The 21,795-nt window shown below is 39.4% G+C and overlaps 7 protein-coding genes across 12 annotated transcripts; 2 read left to right on the top strand and 5 right to left on the bottom strand.

The window, feature by feature from the left end:
- Window positions 1–159: 159 nt before the first annotated feature.
- On the bottom strand, window positions 160–4,286 carry LOC105282682 (ATP-dependent RNA helicase DHX8). Its single transcript, XM_011344879.3, has 2 exons — window positions 1,466–4,286; window positions 160–1,370 (listed from the first exon to the last, which is right to left on the bottom strand). The coding sequence occupies exons 1-2, from the start codon at window positions 4,058–4,060 to the stop codon at window positions 363–365; spliced, it is 3,603 nt and encodes a 1,200-aa protein (XP_011343181.1). The 5' UTR covers window positions 4,061–4,286; the 3' UTR covers window positions 160–362.
- Window positions 4,287–4,450: 164 nt separating this feature from the next.
- On the top strand, window positions 4,451–11,308 carry LOC105282701. Of its 4 annotated transcripts, none has more exons than XM_011344910.3 (8): window positions 4,457–4,962; window positions 5,110–5,322; window positions 5,426–5,607; window positions 5,734–5,926; window positions 5,999–6,170; window positions 6,259–6,417; window positions 6,657–6,825; window positions 10,806–11,308. In XM_011344910.3, exons 1-6 carry the CDS (start codon window positions 4,696–4,698, stop codon window positions 6,363–6,365), a joined length of 1,134 nt encoding a protein of 377 aa, XP_011343212.1. In that variant the 5' UTR covers window positions 4,457–4,695; the 3' UTR covers window positions 6,366–6,417; window positions 6,657–6,825; window positions 10,806–11,308. The 4 variants fall into 4 exon arrangements, with proteins under 4 accessions (XP_011343236.2, XP_011343212.1, XP_011343219.1 ...); XM_011344917.3 differs by lacking the exon at window positions 10,806–11,308 and adding an exon at window positions 9,942–10,128 and having other exon boundaries at window positions 6,757–6,825; XM_026969124.1 differs by lacking the exon at window positions 10,806–11,308 and having other exon boundaries at window positions 6,757–6,987.
- Window positions 6,524–9,090, bottom strand: LOC105282685. The gene is made up of 6 exons (XM_011344891.3): window positions 8,175–9,090; window positions 7,669–8,104; window positions 7,334–7,548; window positions 7,176–7,248; window positions 6,999–7,085; window positions 6,524–6,823 (listed from the first exon to the last, which is right to left on the bottom strand). Exons 2-6 carry the CDS (start codon window positions 7,938–7,940, stop codon window positions 6,637–6,639), a joined length of 834 nt encoding a protein of 277 aa, XP_011343193.1. The 5' UTR covers window positions 7,941–8,104; window positions 8,175–9,090; the 3' UTR covers window positions 6,524–6,636.
- On the bottom strand, window positions 10,485–11,644 carry LOC113561858. Its single transcript, XM_026969278.1, has 3 exons — window positions 11,458–11,644; window positions 10,798–11,012; window positions 10,485–10,724 (listed from the first exon to the last, which is right to left on the bottom strand). The coding sequence occupies exons 1-3, from the start codon at window positions 11,642–11,644 to the stop codon at window positions 10,509–10,511; spliced, it is 618 nt and encodes a 205-aa protein (XP_026825079.1). The 3' UTR covers window positions 10,485–10,508.
- Window positions 11,645–12,704: 1,060 nt separating this feature from the next.
- LOC105282718 (eukaryotic translation initiation factor 3 subunit F) lies at window positions 12,705–14,000 on the bottom strand. Its single transcript, XM_011344944.3, has 5 exons — window positions 13,892–14,000; window positions 13,599–13,768; window positions 13,342–13,524; window positions 13,010–13,228; window positions 12,705–12,929 (listed from the first exon to the last, which is right to left on the bottom strand). Exons 1-5 carry the CDS (start codon window positions 13,998–14,000, stop codon window positions 12,756–12,758), a joined length of 855 nt encoding a protein of 284 aa, XP_011343246.1. The 3' UTR covers window positions 12,705–12,755.
- A 122-nt stretch (window positions 14,001–14,122) lies between these two features.
- Window positions 14,123–17,068, bottom strand: LOC105282729 (DET1- and DDB1-associated protein 1). Its single transcript, XM_011344953.3, has 4 exons — window positions 16,904–17,068; window positions 16,543–16,681; window positions 16,411–16,472; window positions 14,123–16,131 (listed from the first exon to the last, which is right to left on the bottom strand). The coding sequence occupies exons 1-4, from the start codon at window positions 16,904–16,906 to the stop codon at window positions 16,024–16,026; spliced, it is 312 nt and encodes a 103-aa protein (XP_011343255.1). The 5' UTR covers window positions 16,907–17,068; the 3' UTR covers window positions 14,123–16,023.
- Window positions 17,069–17,167: 99 nt separating this feature from the next.
- Window positions 17,168–21,738, top strand: LOC105282794 (vacuolar protein sorting-associated protein 41 homolog). Of its 3 annotated transcripts, none has more exons than XM_020032732.2 (13): window positions 17,168–17,320; window positions 17,681–17,821; window positions 17,971–18,253; window positions 18,360–18,558; window positions 18,782–18,936; window positions 19,046–19,286; window positions 19,463–19,727; window positions 19,860–20,351; window positions 20,460–20,796; window positions 20,911–21,147; window positions 21,266–21,310; window positions 21,392–21,465; window positions 21,556–21,738. In XM_020032732.2, exons 1-13 carry the CDS (start codon window positions 17,300–17,302, stop codon window positions 21,607–21,609), a joined length of 2,544 nt encoding a protein of 847 aa, XP_019888291.2. In that variant the 5' UTR covers window positions 17,168–17,299; the 3' UTR covers window positions 21,610–21,738. The 3 variants fall into 3 exon arrangements, 2 of the variants coding, with proteins under 2 accessions (XP_019888291.2, XP_019888292.2); XR_002193530.2 differs by having other exon boundaries at window positions 17,300–17,320; window positions 21,266–21,303; XM_020032733.2 differs by lacking the exon at window positions 21,556–21,738 and having other exon boundaries at window positions 17,300–17,320; window positions 21,266–21,303; window positions 21,392–21,466.
- Window positions 21,739–21,795: the final 57 nt, after the last annotated feature.

Raw genomic sequence — 21,795 nt, 5'->3', positions numbered from 1 at the left:
CTTGTACATAACTCTGTCCCTTCGTTTTTTCGTGATTCAACAGTTTGTAATAAAGTCGAGACGATATCTTCGCGATCTCACAAATTGTCAATCTTCATTCTCCTTACTTTATATAATAATAAAGTAATTTTCTATGTATTAGAACAACCAACTGATACATTTACAATGCAGAATAAAAGTATCTTTTATTGTTAAGTTTTATCGCCATAATTTGTTAAACAGAAATAATGAAAATATCGTTTTGAGCTAGAATATTTTTTCTCTAAAAATTTCTAAGAAATTTATTTAAAATAAAAATCTTATGTACTCACACATGTAATATGACTACAAAATTTTATTTCTACGAGTTGTAAGCGTACATTTTAATTGCGTCGTCTGCGAACCCGAGATATTCTCCACGCATTCGGCTCCTCGTACTTATTGTAGAGCGGCTCTAATCGCTGATTCTTCTTGAACTTGCTGAGCTTCGTCGGATCACTGAACTTGAAAAACGCGGGCGCGAACTCGACCAGCCACTTTGGATCGATGGTTGTCACCTCTCTCATATATTCCTTGGTAGTCTGCACTAGTTCGTGATAAATTACCCACTCCGGCTGGCGATTAAATAACGCACTACTAGGATGAATGTACACCACTTGGCTGTCGACTAATGTCCTGTATCCCTCCTGAGGATCCTTCTTCGCAGCGTTTCTGAAGAATCCCGAGCACACTGCTTTCTGTATGCGTACTGTATTCTTGCCGGCTGAGACTACGTCCAATTTGTGCCTGTCCATTATACCTAGCAGTTGCTTGCGTACATCCTGTGCGCGTTTCAGTGTCCTGATCTGCACGAAGTTCTCGTAACACCAGGCGTTACTCAACTTGTTATTCTTCCAAGAATTATACACTGCTAACAGAGTCAGGTGGTCGCCCTCGGCCTGATTAAATTTGGCTTTTTTCTGATCGGCCAATGCCTGTTTGTCCTTCGGTCGATAGAAAACATTTTGCACGGACAGCATACTGACAATTGTTAAAATCTCGTCGGAACATTGAAGGTGCACGCTCATGATCAGCATCTTCGACAGGTTTGGCTCGAGCGGGAACTCTGCCATTCGCCGACCCAGTCGTGTAAGCAGGCCCTCGTTGTCAAGCGCGCTCAGACTGTGCAGTGACTCGAGTGCCATAATCAGTGATTCCACCGGCGGCGCGTCCATGAAATCGAAATGTAGGAGATCGTTGATGCCCATCGTCTTCAGTTGCAGCACGGTAGTGGCCAGGTTTGTTCGTTGAATCTCTGGAACCGGCGTGGGCAGCATCTCGTCCCTGTAGGCTCGCTCGGTGTAGAGTCTGTAACATTTTCCGGGTCCGGTTCTTCCAGCTCTGCCGGCGCGCTACAAGACAGAATAGAAAGATTACGGAAAGTGTTATTACAATTGTTTCTTCTATGTTGTCTCATCGCATATTTAATTCGGATATATTTATTTACCTGCTTCGCTGCTGCTTGACTGATCGGTGTGACTATGAGACTGTCCATGCCGGTTTTAGAGTTGTAGACCTTCTGCTTGACGAAACCTGGATCGACGACGTAGTAGATACCGTCGATCGTCAGGCTGGTCTCGGCGATATTCGTGGCGATGACAACCTTGCGCGAACCGGGTGGAGCTGGCTCAAATATCCTGGTCTGCATCTCCGAAGGCAAAGCCGAATAAACTGGTAGAATGATCAGTTCCGGGACATCTGGACCCAACGATTTCATGCGTTCGTAGAGGATCTCACAGGCAGTGTCGATCTCTTCCTGGCCAGTGAGGAAGAGCAGGATGTCGCCTGGTGGCTCGCGCAAATGGATCTGCATGACGGTGATCAGAGCGGCATCCAGGTAGTCCGTTTCAGGTTCCTTCGTATACATCACCTCTACTTCAAACGTGCGCCCGGGTATGGTGAAAATTGGTGCTTCGAAGAAGTACTGCGAGAACTTGACCGCGTCCAGGGTAGCGCTGGTGACGATCAGCTTGAGATCAGGCCTGCGGCCAACGGCCTGCTTTAACAGGCCGAACAGTACATCCGTGTGGATAGTGCGCTCGTGTGCCTCGTCCAGCATGATCACCGAGTATGTTTTCAAGTCGAGGTCCATCAGGCACTCGCGCAACAGCATACCGTCTGTCATGTACTTGATGCTGGTCTCTGGCCCGGTGCAGTCCTCGAAACGGATGGTGTATCCCACTTCCTGGCCCAAGCAACAACCGAACTCTTCCGCAACGCGTTTCGCCACGCTCATAGCGGCCACTCGTCGAGGCTGCGTGCAACCGATCTTGCCACGTGTGGTGAAACCGGCCTCCGCCAGATACTGCGTGATCTGCGTCGTTTTGCCCGAGCCGGTCTCCCCGATGACGATCAGAATCTGATTATCCGTCACCGCTTTTACTAGATCATCGCGCAGCTTGTAGATGGGCAGGCTTTGACGCTGTTCCAACAGCGTCAGATTGGTCTTCTTTCCGAACGACGATTTCTTGCCGCCTATCACGTGCTTCTTCCATTCGGGCAGATCCTGCGTCTGCAGCCCGATGCCGCGCATGTTCGCTGCCAGGGTACGACTCTCCGCCTCTGGCAATGGGTCTATCCAGTTCTTGTTTAAGCCAGTAGGCACGGAATCCATCTCCTGCTCGCGCTGCAGCATCTTCTGTTCCCGTCGTTCCTTCGCCAAGGCACTCTGCATCATTGCCGCTTGTGCCAGCGAGCCGTCCGGATTCTTAACTATCCGCACGGGGCTGAGGTCGCCCAGTGCTCTGCCGTGACCGTGCAGAAACGGCGGCTCCTCCTCGACAAGCTCAATCTCCACGTCCTCCTCCTCATCGTCCTCCCGCGGTAAAATCCCGGTCTCCGTGTCGAATTCCGGTAACTCGCTCCTGTCGATGCACGACGCGGCCAGCATCTGCTTGATCTCCCACTTCTCCGGCGATGATAAGCGCTGCACGCGTTTCCTCGAGTACGTCTCGTCCTCGTCGTAATTGCCCTGAAGCTCCAACAAGGACGTAGGTCTGTCCGGATTACGCAGGTGCTTCTCGTCCTCTTCCGCTTTAACAATTGGCAATACAGGATTCAGATCCCTACCCGACTCCTGATCGACGTCCTTCATACTCAGAGACACTTTCTGCCCACCGACACTGAGCACCTTGACTAGAACCTTTTGACCTCTGGAAACCACGTCGCTCGCATTTGCCACTCGACCTTCCCGCCTCAGTTGGGAGATGTGAACTAGCCCCTCCCACCTGCGTCTCAGGCCCTCCAGCTGAACGAAGCAGCCGAACGGCACGATGTTCGCGACTTTACCCGCATAGATCTTGCCCACTTCTGGTTCTAAGGAGAGCGATTCCTCGACGGATCTAGACCTATCGCGAGATTTATCGCGCTTCCTCGAGTACCTTGAATCTCTGCGATCACGAGACGATGATCTCCTACGTTCTCGCGACCCGGAGCGTCTCCTGCGTGTTCTGTCACGCGACCTGTGACGAGACCGAGACCTGGATCTACGTCGTCTGTCTTTCCGGTTCGACGATCTGGATCTGTGCCTCCTTCTGTCTCGTGATCTACTTTTGCTTCTTTTCTCTCGCTTACTCTTCTTTTCGCCGCTGTCGCTCCCATTCTTGCTCTTCTCGTTGTCTGTGGACTGTTTCTTGTTGGACGGTGCGAATGCTTCCAGAGACGCCATAACGTCGTTAACGATATCCTCGTCTTTAGCATGGTTTGTACTAGAATGCTGCACGTCCTCATTTGGCAAGGCCAGTGCAGGAAATTTTAACGCCAGTTCGTCTTGTTTACTCGCGAGCTTCGATGTCTTCTCCGGAGATACGTTGGCAGGTTTCATGTGCTGTATTATTCTGAGGAGATTCGCCATAAAGGAATCTGAAAACTCTGCCCCATTTTCGATTAACACCTTTTTGAACGCCGGGAACGTGTTGTTCTTCTCAGCCAAATGTATAATAAACTCGGCTAAATCCTTGTCATTTAATCCCAAGTGATTTTCTAACTCGGTGCAGATTTTCGAAACCAGCGACAAGTGTTCCAATTTTATAACCTCTTCCATTATTATGTATCTCGCGCGCGCACACAGTTATTGCAAATAAAATATATAACTGATTAGCACAGTCAAAAGAAGGACTCGCAATTTAAAGGTTAAATCACGATGTCGACAATATCGCTTTCACTAATGAAAATTAATTATATACTCGTTCCCAAACACTTTTCACCGTGGTCCACCAACACAATAATTGTTGATATGTATTTATAGGCCATCAATGCAGTACTATAAAATATTTCCAGATTTTAACGCATGCGCGTTATATTATTACTCGACAATAAAGGTATTTTTATTCTTATTACCAATATCCCTAGCGTGATGAATGCTGTGATTGGTGGCGTTCGATCGCAACTGTGACTGCGATCTACTTAGCGCTACAAATGCTTCAAACATTTTTTATCGTTTTCCTTTTTCCAAATAAAAAGGACAGAATGTTTTAAAGCATGTAGCTTTAAAGTGGATCGTGCTTTGTGAACAAACAAAATTCATTCATTTGTATTATTGTTTTTATACTGGTAGCTTGACGGATCTGATAGTTGAAAAGTTTAAACTATATAAAGTGTAAAACCAGTGATATATGTGGTAAATCGTTTAGTTATCAGTTATTTGTATGACAAAAAGTCAAGAAAATTCGGTTCGAGATGCAGACTGCCGAAGAAGAAATTGAGAAGTCAACGGAACGCGGATCGAATGAGAGAGTTGAAATTATGCGAACCGAATTGAGAGAAGATGCTTTAATAAAAAGAAAAGAGGATCGTGCGTTCGCGTGGAGTAAAAATCGTACAAACTTGGGAGTCTGTCGAGATGAACCGTTTTCCACTGAATATATTAATGAAAGAGCAAAGCTCCTTAAGAAGAAACGGATATCTCTTGAGGATTACAGATACCTGCCTAATGCTCTTATTCAGGTAGGTTTTGTAGATGAATAATAAATTTTTCTGAAATTGATATGCTAAGATGTATACATCTAAACTCATTTGTAGCAAGAATCGTGATCAATTATGAAAATATAAATAGCAAAATAATAATACTGCTTGATTTCTTGCACTTGTCAGTCGGAGGAGAACATAAGTGCTTTTCTGCGAGTAGATCAAAGTTTATCATGTCTGGTACGCGATCTGTCTGGTAACAGTCCAAATTTTCAATTGTATGCAGCTAATTGTTGTTGCAACATCGCTCTCGGAAGTGCGAGAACATGCACAGTGCTAGGAAAAGCAGTCGTTCCATATCTACTTACTAAACTGGACAGCTTAAACTACGTATTGCTGGTAGGTTCCTTAAATGACATTGAGCACATTTGAAAATGCAAAATATGACAGAAATAAACTCTGTTAGTTGTAAACTTGAAAATGTTAATCCGTATTTTATTAGGATGTCTGCATTTGGACAATCGGTAATCTAGTTGCAGGAAGCAACAATGCCTTTTCTATTTTACATGCACAGCACTGCCTGAAACGTTTAATTTTATTGTTACACAATTGCAATGACTCCGTTCTACTTTCCGTGGTGTATACACTTCTGCATTATGTACACGTAGGATTTCACTCGATATTGTGAGTACATGTGATATGTTTTCATACTTTACTATAAAACTTGCAACCGAATTTAATATAAATAATAGTAATAATAATACTAAAATAGAATTTAATGTAAGTAGAATTTATTTATAATATTTATAGGGAAAGTGAAATGGCAGAGCTTGTCGAAGTTGTCAAAAAACGGAACCTTATGTACGAGCATCCAAACTTTATTTGGTTGTTGGCTTTGTTGTCCTCGTCACCAACATGCACTGCACATTTGCACTCTATTCTGCCACAAGTCGTCGATTATCTGTATTCAGCTACTTCAGATGAAACAACTCATGCTAATGAGGTTACTATATAGTTACAAAATCTTCTTTATTAAAATATTAAGAAAATAACATATTAACTTTTTCTATTTAAGATTACAGCATCCATACGTATATTGGCTAACACGTTGCACGATTCTTGCGAAGACAAAACAGGTGTTCTTCTGAGAAATCCAAAATATTCAAACGAGGATTTATGTGTTTTATTAAACAAATTATTGTCACATCCATACATGCACATTCGAAAGGAAACCCTATGGTTACTAGGTATAGTTACATCTAGATAATTTTTTTTAAAGAAAGATGCGGAGAAATGAAAAATTAAGTATCTCATTTATCCTAATAAAATTTGCAGGGAATTTGTACAACCACAGATCCTCCGATGTTAGTAAAACTGTAAAAGACCTTGTGCCTTTTTTGCCAGCATTAAATCAGGCCTTTTCTGCAATCTGTTTTAATTGACATGGACATGGACGTGGACATAAACGCACAACTAAACGATGTCTTGAAAAAGGTACTTATTCTTTATACTTATATAAGTAAATTACAATCAATAACAAAATTATTTATAATGACATATATGATACAAAAAAGTATTGAATATTTATAGTCCTATAAAATAACTGGAGATTAATTTTATTTATCTCTAAATGAGTCATATAAATGTATTAAATTTCTAAATAATATTACGTCATTAATTGATACGTGAATAACGCTGGATAATATCCTCCATTCAATATACTCTCTTTACAGGTACGAATTTTCTTGACAGTTCTGAGGAAGAATACCGATTACCTCTCATGTCTTCTATGCACGGCACCTTAACGATATTGAAGTATATTTGTCCCATCAGATTCGCCGTCGGATGATTGGCAGCTTTTAAGCACTGATAAAGCGTCATATCGCAAGTACAATGTGACCTGTAAGTAATCGAACATTTTATATTGATTGCTTTAGAATAACAACTGTTAATAGGTAGAAACAATGTTAAAACTGAAGTATAATCGAGAAAACTTAGCAATTAACATAAAATACGACATATTTTGCTGAAATACTTTGTGAAAATAAATTAATTACAAATGATTAAGATCTTACTTGGTATACAACGAGTAATTAGTGAGATTGTAGCGAGTCTGTTGAGCTCGGATTTTAATAGGACAAAGGTCGTGCGTACGGCAGCATCTGCAAGATGCAAATTTGCATTGAGCTTTGGATGTCTCCAAATTAAAAAACAGAAATTAAGATATCGCATCTGAATGTTTCAAGAGCAACCTGTCGATATGAGGTAGATCGCCCAAATCGTGATAATTTTCAGCTATGTCGCCCGTGCCACACCATTTCGTGCCTGGAATAGACAAGTTTAATTTTTACTAATGATTGTTATATTTATGAAATGGCTGAAACTTGAAAATTAGATGTAGACGATTGACCTGGCAGGATACCCGACAACAAAGTTATCGAACTCGCGGCTATTCTAGACCCCCTGCTCAATGCGTTTGTGGACAAGGTGGTCGTAGCTTCCACTTGAAAATCGTTCAACAATTCGCATTGCTGCATAAGCCTCGTTATCTCTTGAAAGGACACCACTTGCGGACGTAAGGTCATAGATAGGTTTCGTAGAACCTCACTGGCCTCTGATAGCTCGCTGAAAGAGTTAACGATGCAAGAATAGTGCATAATTATAAGACGCAAGGTATAATTACGAGAACTGACTCTGCAAATCGATTTCATCTGATATTCTAGAATGGCTTATAAAATTACTTACTACACTTCGATTATATTGCAATCGTGTAGTTCATTATTCGGGCCAAGATCAACCACTGCCACTGTCTGCTCGTGATAGTAGGCGACTCTTATCTCGTCTTTCGTGAGCGAAGCGGTCGGTGTGTAACCGTTGAGTCCTTTAAACTGAGTGCTCTTGAAGAATGTTGGTTGTTGCGCACTTAAATTGCATGTCGATACAACTAGAAAAAATGTTACGCACGCTGAATGCATCTTTTTGTTCGAAATGTCGATCCTTTTCCTCACGATCACCATATTACGTGGTCTTGTTTTTCAAATTTTTCATGCCATATATTTTACAGGAGTTCGATGTCTTTTACTCGAATTCCTTTGATACGTGAACGTAGCAAAACGGAAAAGAATTTTTTCCAGAGAGTTAACTTATTTGTTGGGCACATAACGGTCGTTCGGGCAAACTTCTAAAATAACGAAACACGATGTTACCTTAATTTCTTCGCACTGCAAATAAACGGCAAACGTTAAACTTACCTTGTCGAGTTATAAGCATCGTTTGACACACTTGACACATTTGACACATGGTATATATGGATTTCCTTTTTGCGGAAAAGGAACGACGAAGAGTTCCGCGCAAGATACTTTTTTTTAATTTCGTACAAAAGAATTGTTTGTGAAAAACCGGAGCGAATTCATCCGGAGCGATACCGTTAAGTAATACCGGGCTTCTGATCACATTACTGTAAACCGATTGTCGTGAACAGGTTGCATTTTCCGCTCGCGAACGATATGTTTCATGTAATTATGTATGCATACATCCATCGGTCGTACGCAAACGGACCGGACTAGTAGTCGATCGAATGGCTAAACGTAAAAGTGGCGGTCTGATACTCGCGCGCATAGCTTCCCTCTCCCTCAATCGTATTACCCGGTGGCAGACCCGATAGACATCAGTGGGGAGACCTACATTCGCGGGGACTAGGACGAAGAAAGTCGGGCGAAACGGCAATATGTGATCTCCTGGTTAGTAAATTTACAGAAACCCATGCGTCGTTAAAAAAGGGAAAAAAAGACGGGGAAAGCGATGCTCCATCAGGTTTCTTCCTCACGCGCAGATCATTCTCGTCGCGAATAGAATTTACTAAAGCGTATCGCGGCAATCGGTATATTTGTAGAAATGTTACATGTAAAAATCTAGAAAAGTTTCAAAAAAAACGTTGTACACAAGGCACCCCGACTTTCTCGAGAAGGCGACGCTGTTCGATGACGCAAACGTGTTCTTCTTCTTATCCCGTTTTTCGGAGCTGGAGCTGGCACGTTGCATAAGTTCTTGGCTCAAGATAAATCATTGCGAATTATGCGAAGAAAGTTATGCGCGTTTTTGCCATCATCAATCGAGCGATGTTTGCAAACGAAAATTCAGCAGCGCTGGTAAGATCGATATACTCTTGCATTAGAATTTTGCTCGAGAAGTAGCGATCTTTAACAGTGTCCCTGCCTCAGAGAATGGCACGAAGGACTTGATTTGTTCACGACGCTCGCTGGATACTGACCCCCCGTGCGAGTCATGCTCAGCGTGATGCTTACGGGAGTCGCGTTGGATAGTTGCAACCTGACCGGGCACTGCCTATATCCTATAATAAAAAATTAAAGAGCATTATAGTCGTACCGCACGTAAGTGTACGCGCAGTGTAGTTAGTGGTGCTAACATCCAATATTCATGCGTCTTATAGCAGATCTTTGATAAATAGACGATACGAAGTGAAATCGATTTATCATTTGTTATCGTGACGATATCCAGGAATAGCTAATTTGTTCAACAAATAGTAAATCGATTTCGGTTCTCAGGATGGCTCTACTCAACTTTCACATGTCGCGCGTGTGTACGTCCTTTCGAGTGAAGAGATCGGCTTTTTGTATCTTCCGTTCCGATTACTCGACGCTTCATAGATGTATCTCGCGTTTGTAATTAATAACAGAAATGGAGATATGTCTTCTAAGCGAATTACGTAATTTGATTTCCGGAAGAAATTGACTTTCTCATGTTGCATGTACACCTCTTGACGAGTAATAATTTTCATTAATGTTTCCCGTTAGTCTTCCATTATTATCAATCGTTAAACGTTTTAAATAATCATATTTCATTAACATGCACTTAACGACAGAAATTGCAGAATAAATCGATTATTTTAAGATTGTAAAATATATCAATCAATTAAATACATAGGTAACTAGATAACGAAATATATTAAACAATTCGTAATAATTTTGTTTCTCAATTTCTGCCGGCAAATGCAACAGATATCAGTAGGATATATGCGACGCGCAAGGCGCAGCGATCCTCGAAACCTCTGAAAGAAACGGAAAAGACCTACCGGCGTGATGGGGTCCAGCGCAATGGCAGCATACGGGATTGTTGCGCGGTCTGGGGCAAAACTCGACGCTATGTGGCTCGCCGCAACGGACGCAACGTGGCAAGTGCCGACAATTGGCGGCCACGTGCCAGAAACCTTGGCAGCGGTAACATTGCAGCACGCCGTCCGCTGCTTGCGACAGATTCGACGGTTCCTGGGAATCGCTGCCGTTGTCCCCGGCAGTGCACTGCGAGGGTAAACTGGAGGAGGTCATACCGCCGGCACCGCGCCACCAGCGTTCTGGAATAGCGTTGAAACGTGCCGCTTCGAAGAAATCTAGACCTTGACGCAGCAGCGCATCGTAATGACCGGCGTCCAGAACCTGTTCGCGATAAGCAGTTTATAAATAGTTTCCGATTATCTTAATTTATTAATTTCTCTATTACAATATCTAAAATTATATAATATAATCTTAATTTCTGTGCAAAATAATAATAGACTTCATTATATGAAGTCATTCAACCTGCATAATAATTAAGCGAATAAAAGGAAAATAATCAACGGTTTTCACCTCTACTCGAACAAATTGCCGTAAACGTTCGACATTTCCAGCAACAATTCCTTGTTTTGTCAGCGCAGAATTTATATCCTGCAACGGTATGGCCCATGGCACATCTCTCAGAAGAACTGCTTGGCGATATCGAGAGTCTCTCGCCGAGAATCGTGCCACCTAAAAATAGATATAAGAAAAAAACGGCATAACGAAACGAGAAACTATTAGTTAACAAATTAAAAAAACGTACTTGTATAGGTCTACCGAACACTTGGGCTAGATTGCCACGTTGCAACAATTTCTCAGCGTCGTTCTCCCGGACGAAGGCAGCTATCAGACCGCATGGGGTTTCAGAGACTCGCCACGCCGACAGCGGTTTGGAAGCAGCAACAGCTGCCTCAAGATGAGATCGCAGTAACTCGCAATCTAATAAATGACCGAACGATAAAATAACGTGAATATAAAATTAATTTTAATAACCGAGCCACCTAATTTTTATTATTTTATTTTATTATATAATTTTAATTTTACTTAATTGTATTTGATATTAAATATTGAAAGGGAGAAAGGAGATCGATTATATGATTTTGTGAGAATTAAATGTTGCAATAATTTTTTTGCGCTATGTTTTATGTCACGCGCTGCTATCTCGATTATGAATCACTACCGAGCAAGTTGTGAGTCATAGATCGCGAAACGCAATTTTTATCTTTACAATGTACTTCAAATAGCGCATATTAAATTGAGTTGTGTAAGAAATGTTTTCGATGGACTATCATTTCATTGCCGAAAAGCTGGGAAAATTTTTTAAGGATCAGGAACGCATACATGTTCACTAAAGTTATATTAATACGAAAATACAATTGTTTTATTGTAGATAAGAAAGTACAATATTTATACAACTCAATACCTTGGGATCTATGGCTTTGATCTTGAGGGCTGCCAGCAGACGAAATGTATAAAGAACATGTAAATTGCGTCTCCTGCTGCACACTGGAGATTTCATTATTATGCAACGTCGGGTTCGAGTCTTTTCGATTTAGTTGGTCATCTTTGATTTTGTCTTGTGAGGAAGTATTCGCCGCGGTCTCCTCCATTCTACACGCCACGTACTCTTGACTATCGAAAAATTTACATTTATATTATAAATTTATGCATGCGCGAAATTAATTCTAAGCATTATTGCTATTACGCAGTCAAATATAAACACAATATATAAATTATGCAATGTAAACATATTATAAATGCATATCAGTATCTTGTCTAGTATATATTATACTAATTATGTTTTCTTTCAGTCATTTATTTGCAAATTAATACAAATTATCGTACAAAATGGCCGCAGATAATAATCTAGGAGAGAGAAGGCCGATTACACGTCTAAAACACCTATTTAGCGTGTAAATATTTCTGTCGCTGATGGTCGCTTGAATAACAACCCTAAGAATGCTGAATTATTAATGCCGAGTTACTAATAATAGCAAAAACGATATTCAGAAAAAGATCGAGCATGAATATATAAAGTAAACATTCTCACGGTCGTTATTGGAACAATCATTAGTAACGTTTAATTGATCCTTCTCTTGCCCTTATCGAGATTTCATATTCCGAAAATTCTTTTAATTTTCTCAATGTACGGTTTTTTTTATCGCTGTTAATAATTGTAAAATCGCAAAATGAGCAAGATCGTCCACGATCGTTGGCACAATCATGATCGAAATTCATTTCACTCTTATGATAAATTTATTAAGAAACACGTTGCAGCGTAAATCTCTTGCTTCAAGGGGAATATCGAATTTACCTCGAATGCTTTTTCTCTCGCTTCGTTAACGCGAAAGGATGCAGCTTGGGCACCGGGAAAATCAGAAAAGGGAACACCGCCCATGCTGACATCGGACGCCATTCGTCGTTTTGCTTAATCGCCTCGCTTCACGAAATAACGATCAATAGTAATAAATTAGATCCGAGACAATATCACGTTGTTATCGTCACACTTTGAAAAACAGCGTTATGTTTGAACTTCAAACATAATTGTTAAAATTTTAGTTCAAAGCACGCTGCGCTTCCGTACATGTTTATGCGCGCATCATGTGAAGGTCAAACTAGACCTTCGAACGAAGGTCTTTCAAACAGGTTTTCAATAAGAAACTGGTGTAATTACTCCAAGAAAATGAAGATTAAATATTTATTTATTTAAAACGCTTTTAGTCAGAGAGTTGTAAGTAACGTAAGTTTCTCATTAAGTTGCAACTGTGTTTTTATCAATTGCGATAGAGCAACGACCATCAGTAAATCTTTAACATTACTGTTAAACATCTTGTCAAATTGATCGCTCGTCATTTTTGGCACAGAATGCACCATGTCCAAGAGGGCTCTGCCAACCTGAAATGGTGGAACAATTGTATGGAATAACTGAGCGCACTGAGTACTTTTACAAATTATTACATTTATTTTATACTTACTTGATTATCTGGCAATTGTTTTCCTGCTAGAACATCATCAACGTATGCGAGTACTTGATCCAGCATTACTGAAAGTTTCGAGCAAGCTGCTGAAACCTGTGCAAGATCCATCATAGGTTCCACTGCTCCGGTAGGTTTCGCGCCAGTCTGCGTGTGAGACTGCAATTGAGGTTTAGAACATGACTGCAATCCCACAACCTCTGGCTCGTAACATTTAACCTATTCAAAAAAGATTTCACAATATTAGATTAACATAAAAATAATTAAAATGTTTCTATGTTTCTGATATGAGTTTTTAATGCAATCATATATCCTGTCAATATTTAACAAACCTGAACTTTGATTGACGTGAACATGGACCCTTTCTTGCCGTTAGGTACTCCTAATGGAACGCACACGTAAGCTTTAATTGCCATTCTCGTGGTATTCAATAATGTAGTGTCCACAGTCAAGTGTACCGGATTATTACACTCTCGCACGTAATACTCGTGGATGACAGACGAATGTGTGGTGACCTAAAACGTATTTTTATCCGCTTTTAAAAGATATCCGCATCAGGATACTTGAGAACTTGAAAAAAGATGCTAACTTCATTGCCAGTAGCCCACCAACCGACGATATTCTCTTGCGCGTTAACTCTGTGATTCAAATCGTACAGGTCCATTCCATAAGTGAGGTCAGCTTCTACTTGGCTCTCGGATTCCTTGTGCGGTACGCAAAAACAATTGGTTATCTCGACCACTCCTTTCTCCACTGTGCCTGAAATAGAAAAGGATATGCATGCATGTTCACTCGCAGCCATCAGTTACACATTTCCCATGCATGCTAACAATATTTGTGTAAATAGTTTCTTAATTGTTCTCTAATATGCGTATATGTTACCTAATAAAGTCCCAATGACGCGCACTGACTCCAGTTTCCTGCGTTCGTAAGCGTCCACGACTTGGAACAAAACTACAGGATGCACTTTCACGGTGAGGTTAAGCGCCATGTTTCTCGACTCACTCTTTTACTGTTAAGAAAATTATTCTGTTCGTTCTTTTCGTTCACCAGATGAAGAAGGGAAGTACAGTTGAGTAAAGATGGAAAGAATATTGATGATACTAGCAGTAAATAATCCAATACAGTATTTATTAACTATAAAATGACATGCTACGATGACATTCGATGCCAAGTGGCAACCACGTCACACAACACGTCGCGACGTCGTGTGCGTTCGCCGCGCTTCGGATATCTTCGGAGAATCGAAGCGAAAGGCTCGATAATTACATGGTCGATATATCACGAGAAATTCAACAAATGCTTATTTCTTCTATAGAAAAATACTTGCAAGTGCAAATGAGAGAGAGAGAGAGAGAGAGAGAGGCAACGCATATTGTGCACATTGCAATAATGAGCTAAGCTATACTGCTGTTTAAAAGTACACAGGTAATAAATAATGACATTTCTATATCAATTTTTGTGCTATTATTCTACAGGTGCTTTCATATCACTATATAATTTAAATAATAATTATAAGTAGATTGCACAATACATCTAGCTAAATACATTTGTAACTTAAACATGTTACTCTAAATATATTGGATTGACTGAAAAGTCCATGCAAATTTTATAGTAATATTCAGAAACAAAATTTTCTAAGAACTGATGAGTTTTCTTATTTGAATTTTGCTAAAAACAATCAGCACAGACCTTGGTCAGCCCAATAGATTACACGATTCCCATGAAAAGAGTCCCTGCGAATAATGCATGTAGAGATAATTTTGAAATCTACGCACAACCTTGGCGTCAAATCAACGAGACTGATAACATGAAAAATAGTTTCGCAAAGATATATATATATATACGCATTATAAGTGCGTTGTGTATATACATACAAAATTTCGAAAGACGATTGTATACCACATATTAAACACCTACGTATTGAATAAGTTAATTAAAAACGGTCGATAATTTCAGAACCCTCTTTGATAGACCTTTTTTAGTCATACAAAATATATCCCAAGTTGATCATTCTTAATATCTCATTATACACTAGAAAATGAGTAACGTATCCCAATACATTACTTGAATATGTGAGGAAAAGAAATAAGATATTTATATAACAGCGTACATTTATCTTTTGAAAAATTATTTACATTACTGCAATGAATAAATAATACATTTATAATATACTCAAAACAATTACAATTTTGGATATAATTCTTTATCCAGATCTTTCACATATGTATGTACATATGTAACCCCATATTCAGAACGCACTTACGACGATAAAAGCGCTTTCAATATAGTTTCTCAGCCAATCAAATGATTTTTAAACCATTTTTCTTTAAATCATCTTTAAGCCATTTTTCAAGCGAGTTCTATAATAAGATTAATTATTAATAATTTAAGCCATAAAATTTAAGCTTTAAGCTGTAAGGAATTGATCAATCGAACAGTCGAATCTAAAAAATAGAGATCGACTGTGATTGCTCAATCTTAAATTTTGTACCTTAAATTGCAGAGCCCACTTTAGAAACGTTTTTATCGTTGCAAGCGCGTTCTGAATACGAGCCATATTGCATGCAATAAAATAATGATATGTTTAGGTATATAAAAAATGTTTTATGCCAATGTATAAATATATGTTTTATACCAATTCTATTGATGTAACAATTATCACTCTATAAAAATGTAATTATTAAATCATAGAAGCTGATTTGGACTACCAAAAAGTTATTGGCACAATATAGAAGAAATTAACTGTTTAATGAATACATTAAATCATAACAGTATATATAATTATGGATACTTTCTAAGAGATTTACAAATTTATCCTACAACAAGATAAATGCTTTGTAACATAAGCTTCAGACATAATGACTTATTTCAGTACGGTACATATTATCATTCTAGGCAAATTATTTTTTCAAATAATAAATAGTATTTAGAACATAAAAATCATGGATATACCGATACCGATGATTACCGATGATGTTGCGTTTATTCGTATGAAATATATGCAATGTGCTTTAGAGACTGTTGTTTAGATCGAGACGTGGCCTTTTACTGCGCACCATAGACGCATCCTCCTGAGAATCACCATTAGCGGACAAGAAATCTCTTTTCCTCTCGGCGACCTACGACGAATGCCATATAAATGAATAGAAACATCGCACTGAAATTATTTAACAAAAATGTCAGAAAACATTTGATCGCTATATGTTATATGTGTTATCATTATGTATTATAAGTTATATATTTGGCTTTCAAGCTGGAGCTGCTTTTCTTTGCCATATTACGTTGGAACCAAAAAAATAAAAACAAAGACGAGTGTTCCTCCAATCCAGGAGTCACTTTCAGTTATAGTAATGTATAGCATAAAAACTTCAAGTTTCTGATGTTATATTTGTTTTTACCTTCTTATCCCATTGTTGATGAAGATACCTCAATAAGATGGTAGTTTTTTCGGTAACTATAACTGTAAACATAAAATAATTAGTTGCCATATGCGAACGTAGCATAACTACTCAAGATATTGTATTGCGTACCTTGTTCTGAAGGATAGTCCTTAGTAGGAAGATACACCGACGGTCTCTTAACACACGTCCGGTTTCCATTATCAGTATGAAAGTTCGCAAAATTATTCTCGTTGTGTGATGGCAAATCTTTTAAAAATTCAGCAACAGACTGCAAAAGAAGATGTTACGTTCATACAAAACTACAATTTGAGATTATATTACGATTAACTGTTATGAAAGCTACAGAATTTATGCAGAAATCCTGAGACATCCCGAGGAACGAGGTGAAAAATATTAAAAACCGTTTGACGTAGTCTTCTCGCGTATCCGCACATAACCTTTAAGAACGACGAAAGATACAAGACAGAATATATATAGCAATAGTGCTTACCATTCTAGGTGAATTATCTGTGGATTACAAGTTCTCTGTATTTATGTCTTATTTTTATGCAGCTACGGAAAGCCGTTTATTTAAAAAAAATAAAAGTTGCCAGGCGATACCGAGATGTCAAGAAACACTTTGTTGTTACTTTATCCATCGACAAATCTAGTATCTAACGGCCGACAACTTTAAACTAGTGTAACTCAAAAAAGTCCCTGCACTCTGGGTGAAGTCGGGAAAGCAAAATCACTATGCCGTCAAAACCTTGAAACAAATTCTGTAGCAGCACATGCATTTCCGTCTTATCTAACTTCGAAACAAGCAATTTTGACAGCTCTGCTTGTTTGGTTCTGCTGTGGTGCAGTTCTGCTTGACTCATTGTGTGAGGTGGATCAAGGAGTGGAAATGGAAAGCACATCCAGCAAAGTAAAGTGTCGTGATTAATCGCTAGATCAATTTTTGTCTTCATTTTTACACAACAATGTGATCTTCAACTTTCGCTTGGATTCCATTATTGTGTTTTTGAGCTTAATCGTTCCTGATTTCTTTATGTCATATTATATGTCGCGTTTCATAAGAGATTACTCCAACTACCGAATTTTTTCGCGTTTACTCTCTGTTATTGTCTCCTTTGTTTATCTTTAATTGGTTTTTGAGGATTTATAATGTGCGTGCGGGTGTATATGTTATTACTTTTATTTTAGTAATAATTAAGAAGCGCGTACGCAATAACGAACACCGATTTTTAGAATAATTGATGATTAATAACGAAAATTTGATGCCCAGGAGGAGCAGAGTAATCAAGAAGACTCGGATTCTTCAGAAATCGACGAGATAGAGCCTAGACTGAAGTACGTGAGGATACGCAATGACCTGGAACACATTCTACAGAATGATGCAGCTAGCTGCATCGCTGTGCACCCAAAGGTGAGAATCTGATAAACAATTTGTAATGTAGCAGGAATTGGAATATTACAACTAACCAAATACTTAATTTCTTATCTTGAAAACTTGAAGAGCATTATTAATACAAAGTTTTGTTTATTAATTATATTTTATATTTTTTTATTGTCCAGTTTCTCTGTCTGGGATCACACTGGGGAATGATTCATCTTCTAGACCATCAGGGAAACAATGTGAAATCTAAAACACTGCAGGCACATACGGTGGCAGTCAATGAAATTTCCATAGATGACAATGGTGACTTTATCGCTTCGTGCAGCGATGATGGAAAGGTTTTTATCTATGGACTGTACAGTACAGAGAATAATCACAATATAAGCATGGGCAGGCTAGTTAAGAGTATAGCGATTGATCCAAATTATTACAAGAGTGGTAGCGGTAGAAGATTCATTACAGGTTAGTTACTGGATAAATATTGTTAATTAATTTAATATATTTTATTATAATTTTATGATATTTGATTTAAAACGTTAACATTCACAGTTAACATAAATGTTTGCAGGCGATGACAAGCTAGTGCTCTACGAGAAGACCTTCCTAGCCAGGATGAAGCCAACGGTACTCTGCGAGGCTGAGGGTGGAGTGAAGTCTATTGCATGGTCTGGTCGCTTCATAGCGTGGGCCTCCGACACTGGTGTGAGAGTCTATGACCTCGACACTAGGTGTTCGCTGGGACTCATTAAGTGGTCCCATACCACAGAGTAAGCGTCTGTAACAGCGTACACGTTGCAAGGTGTGTCAAAGAAGTTTCGGCGCTAAGTGAATTGTCGGTAGAAGAGAACTTTACAAAAATCTTGCCTGCTGTCCACCTCCTTCAAAATCGATTACTCATAAAACGTGCAAATTTAAGTTTGATTCACTCAGAACCGGAACTTTTCTGCTGCACCTTATATAGCTCACGTGACTTTACATTGTCTCGCACAGCGCGTCGCCGGAGCACTACAGATGCAATCTGCAATGGTCGGATGAGAAGACGCTGCTAATTGGATGGGTGGATATCGTGCGCATTTGTCATATTAGGAAACGTACCACGCAGGAGATGATCAATCGAGATTTGCCCGAATTTGTAGTTGACCCAGGTAATCCATTCTTTCTCTTGAATACGTTTCATATTTTCTGTAAAATCGTGTAGCTCAATTTTTGTCGCAACCCCCTAAAAATTGTTTAAACAATCGTTTCGCTTTCCAGTGTCAACGTTCCAAGTAGATTTTTATATATCCGGTATAGCGCCACTGGGGAACGAACTGGTATTACTAGGATGCTTGAAGGAGCCAGACGAAGAGGGAAAGAACCAACGACCGACGCTGCACGTGGTTGAACCGAAATATCAAGATTTTTCTCTGGTGTGTGCAAACTCGCTTACCTTACGTGGTTACAAGGAGTACGGTTGCAACGATTATCATTTGGATTGTTTAAAAGAAGAAAACAGGTAAGTAACAATAAAATGAATATTATAATTAAATGCTTTGTAATATTTTTAATTAATACAAGATGTACTGCAGGAAGAGATTCTTATTTCCCAAACTAAAAACTGAAAATTAAAACTGTTTTGAACTAGTCACATTTCATTAGTAATTTGTTTAACGCGACGATTTTGTTTTATAGATTTTTTATTGTAAGTCCAAAGGATATTGTAGTAGCCAGTTTGTACGACATAGACGACAGAATTGAATGGCTGTTGAGCCATGGCAAGTTCGAGCAAGCCCTGGAAGCGGTAACGTCGAGCAGCGGCAAGGATTGCAAGAGACACACCATGCTAAATGTGGGTCGCATTTATTTGGATCACTTGCTGGCATGCGAGCAATACGATGAGGCTGGAAAGCTCTGTCTCAAAATCTTGGGACGAGATAAAAAATTATGGGAGGAGGAGGTAAGAAAAGCATGTTTTCATTATTGCAAAATGATTAAAAGTTAAGTAAATTTTTATAAATAAATTTAAATAAATTTTGAAATCTAATAAAATTTTTTTTAGTGTAGTGACGTAACTTATTCTTTCTTACAGGTTTACAAATTCGCCAGAGTGCATCAGCTGCGATCAATCTCATCTTACTTGCCTCGCGGTGATGTCACTCTCGACCCACTGATCTACGAGATGGTACTGTACGAGTACCTAAAGATGAACCCCGACGGTTTCCTGCAGCTAGTCAAAGAGTGGTCCCCGAGTTTATACACGGTGGCAGCAGTAGTTAATGGAGTATTGGAACATTTACTGGTTCACAATTCGCGACAGAACGTATTGTTGGAAGCTTTAGCCATTTTATACATTCACGACGGCAAGTACGACAAAGCCCTCGCTATGTACATGAAGCTGCGACACAAAGACGTTTTCCAGCTGATCCAAAAGTACCAGCTGTACAGCTCGGTGTACGATATGATCGAAGGCCTGATGGATCTGGATACTGAACGTGCCATACAATTCTTCCTGGAGAAAGACAGAGTGCCCACTGAAGTCGTTGTACAAAAACTAGAACATAATCATCGTTATTTATATCTGGTAATAGCTCGATAAGAGACACTTGCGTCCTCATAAACACATTTATCGAAAATATGTTTAACGTACTACGCGAGTTAATTGCATATTTACGATTTGATTTCTTGCTAGTATCTGGACGCCTTAGATAAGAGGGATACGAAGGATTCGAAGGGCAAGTATCATGGCCTGCTGGTGCGACTGTATGCCGATTATTCGAGGGACAAATTGCTACCGCTTCTTCGTCGTTCCGATAATTATCCGATACAACAGGCTCTAGATATCTGCAGTCAACGCCGGTTTTACCCGGAAATGGTGTATTTGTTGGGTAGAATCGGAAATACCTCGGAGGCCCTGGCGCTCATGACGAGGGAACTTAACGACATGGAGAGCGCGATCGCGTTCTGTCAGGAACACGACGACGAAGAGCTGTGGAACGATCTAGTTAATTACTCGCTTGACAAACCTGGTACAAATATTACGCTTTTATTAAATTTATGCGAATTTCGAATTTTACAAGTACGTGAAAAAATAATTTTTATCTGTACAAATGTGTGTTTCATTTTACGCGACCAATTTTCAGCGGCAATTACATTCCTCCTACAAAAGATCGGCACCTACGTCGATCCACGGCTCATGGTACAGAGGATAGAACCCACCTTGGAAATTCCGGGGTTGAAGAAAGCGTTGGTCAAGATGATGTGCGACTACAATCTGCAAGTGTCCGTGCAGGAGGGTTGCAAGAAGATACTGTCCAATGATTATTTCAATCTGCACGAACGACTCGTTCGTTGTCACGAGAAAGGCATATTTGTCGATGGTAATGCACACGGTCTTTACAATTAACAAATGTAAACCTCGTAATCGACAAGATATAAATGATCTTTCTTACTGAAACGTGAAATGAGATTATAAATAAATTTATTTCCTTTTCGTAGATGATCAGATGTGCGGGGCTTGTCATAGAAAGATAATTGTAAGAGGTATTTATAAATGTTGTAGTGCTAGTTATAATTCGTTGATAATTATATACAACTTGCCTTTAAACTTGATTTTCTCTTCAGAGCCACGGAACATGATTGTATTTTATTGTAAACACTGTTTCCACGAGGATTGTCTACCCAACTTCGAACTGATCGTACGTATATATACATATATATATATATATACGCAATTTGTTGCTTCTTTATTATCTTATACGTTTCATTTTTATCATCGTGCTTTTCAGGAAAATTGTGTAATATGCAACACGCAGAAGGAGATGACGCCTGGCAGAAAATGATAAAGGTAAAGTTCCACTTCATCATGTGACACGCGTGCAATGTTCGAAGCTCGAAGTAAACTAGTGAACGTATTTCAGATGTGATGTATAAACAAATTTTTACATAATAAATAGATCGAAATTACTTACAGAAGTAACAAGTTTTAATTGTTCAAGTTGTGCTACATGAGAATCTTTCCCTTTTCC

The sequence above is a fragment of the Ooceraea biroi genome, chromosome 4, assembly GCF_003672135.1.
Source record: "Ooceraea biroi isolate clonal line C1 chromosome 4, Obir_v5.4, whole genome shotgun sequence".
NCBI classification, from domain to species: domain Eukaryota; kingdom Metazoa; phylum Arthropoda; class Insecta; order Hymenoptera; family Formicidae; genus Ooceraea; species Ooceraea biroi.
This window is presented reverse-complemented; position numbering and strand designations above follow the sequence as displayed.

Coding starts and splice junctions, on each gene's coding strand:
- LOC105282682 (XM_011344879.3), bottom strand. CDS start 4,060: ATGGAAGAGGTTATAAAATTGGAACACTTGTCGCTGGTTTCGAAAATC. Junction 1,371..1,465: donor GTCAAGCAGCAGCGAAGCAG/GTAAATAAATAT, acceptor TCTGTCTTGTAG/CGCGCCGGCAGAGCTGGAAG.
- LOC105282701 (XM_011344910.3), top strand. CDS start 4,696: ATGCAGACTGCCGAAGAAGAAATTGAGAAGTCAACGGAACGCGGATCG. Junction 5,323..5,425: donor GCTTAAACTACGTATTGCTG/GTAGGTTCCTTA, acceptor GTATTTTATTAG/GATGTCTGCATTTGGACAAT. Junction 6,171..6,258: donor GGAAACCCTATGGTTACTAG/GTATAGTTACAT, acceptor TAAAATTTGCAG/GGAATTTGTACAACCACAGA.
- LOC105282685 (XM_011344891.3), bottom strand. CDS start 7,940: ATGGTGATCGTGAGGAAAAGGATCGACATTTCGAACAAAAAGATGCAT. Junction 7,549..7,668: donor TGCAATATAATCGAAGTGTA/GTAAGTAATTTT, acceptor TAACTCTTTCAG/CGAGCTATCAGAGGCCAGTG. Junction 6,824..6,998: donor AATTACTCGTTGTATACCAA/GTAAGATCTTAA, acceptor GATTACTTACAG/GTCACATTGTACTTGCGATA.
- LOC113561858 (XM_026969278.1), bottom strand. CDS start 11,644: ATGGAGGAGACCGCGGCGAATACTTCCTCACAAGACAAAATCAAAGAT. Junction 11,013..11,457: donor TCAAAGCCATAGATCCCAAG/GTATTGAGTTGT, acceptor ATTAAAATTAAT/TTTATATTCACGTTATTTTA. Junction 10,725..10,797: donor TGTTCGGTAGACCTATACAA/GTACGTTTTTTT, acceptor ATCTATTTTTAG/GTGGCACGATTCTCGGCGAG.
- LOC105282718 (XM_011344944.3), bottom strand. CDS start 14,000: ATGGCGCTTAACCTCACCGTGAAAGTGCATCCTGTAGTTTTGTTCCAA. Junction 13,769..13,891: donor CGTCATTGGGACTTTATTAG/GTAACATATACG, acceptor TTTCTATTTCAG/GCACAGTGGAGAAAGGAGTG. Junction 12,930..13,009: donor AACAATTGCCAGATAATCAA/GTAAGTATAAAA, acceptor CCACCATTTCAG/GTTGGCAGAGCCCTCTTGGA.
- LOC105282729 (XM_011344953.3), bottom strand. Junction 16,473..16,542: donor GGACTATCCTTCAGAACAAG/GTACGCAATACA, acceptor TTATGTTTACAG/TTATAGTTACCGAAAAAACT. Junction 16,132..16,410: donor ATCAACAATGGGATAAGAAG/GTAAAAACAAAT, acceptor CATTCGTCGTAG/GTCGCCGAGAGGAAAAGAGA.
- LOC105282794 (XM_020032732.2), top strand. CDS start 17,300: ATGGAAAGCACATCCAGCAAA. Junction 18,559..18,781: donor AAGTGGTCCCATACCACAGA/GTAAGCGTCTGT, acceptor TGTCTCGCACAG/CGCGTCGCCGGAGCACTACA. Junction 21,311..21,391: donor TAGAAAGATAATTGTAAGAG/GTATTTATAAAT, acceptor TTTTCTCTTCAG/AGCCACGGAACATGATTGTA.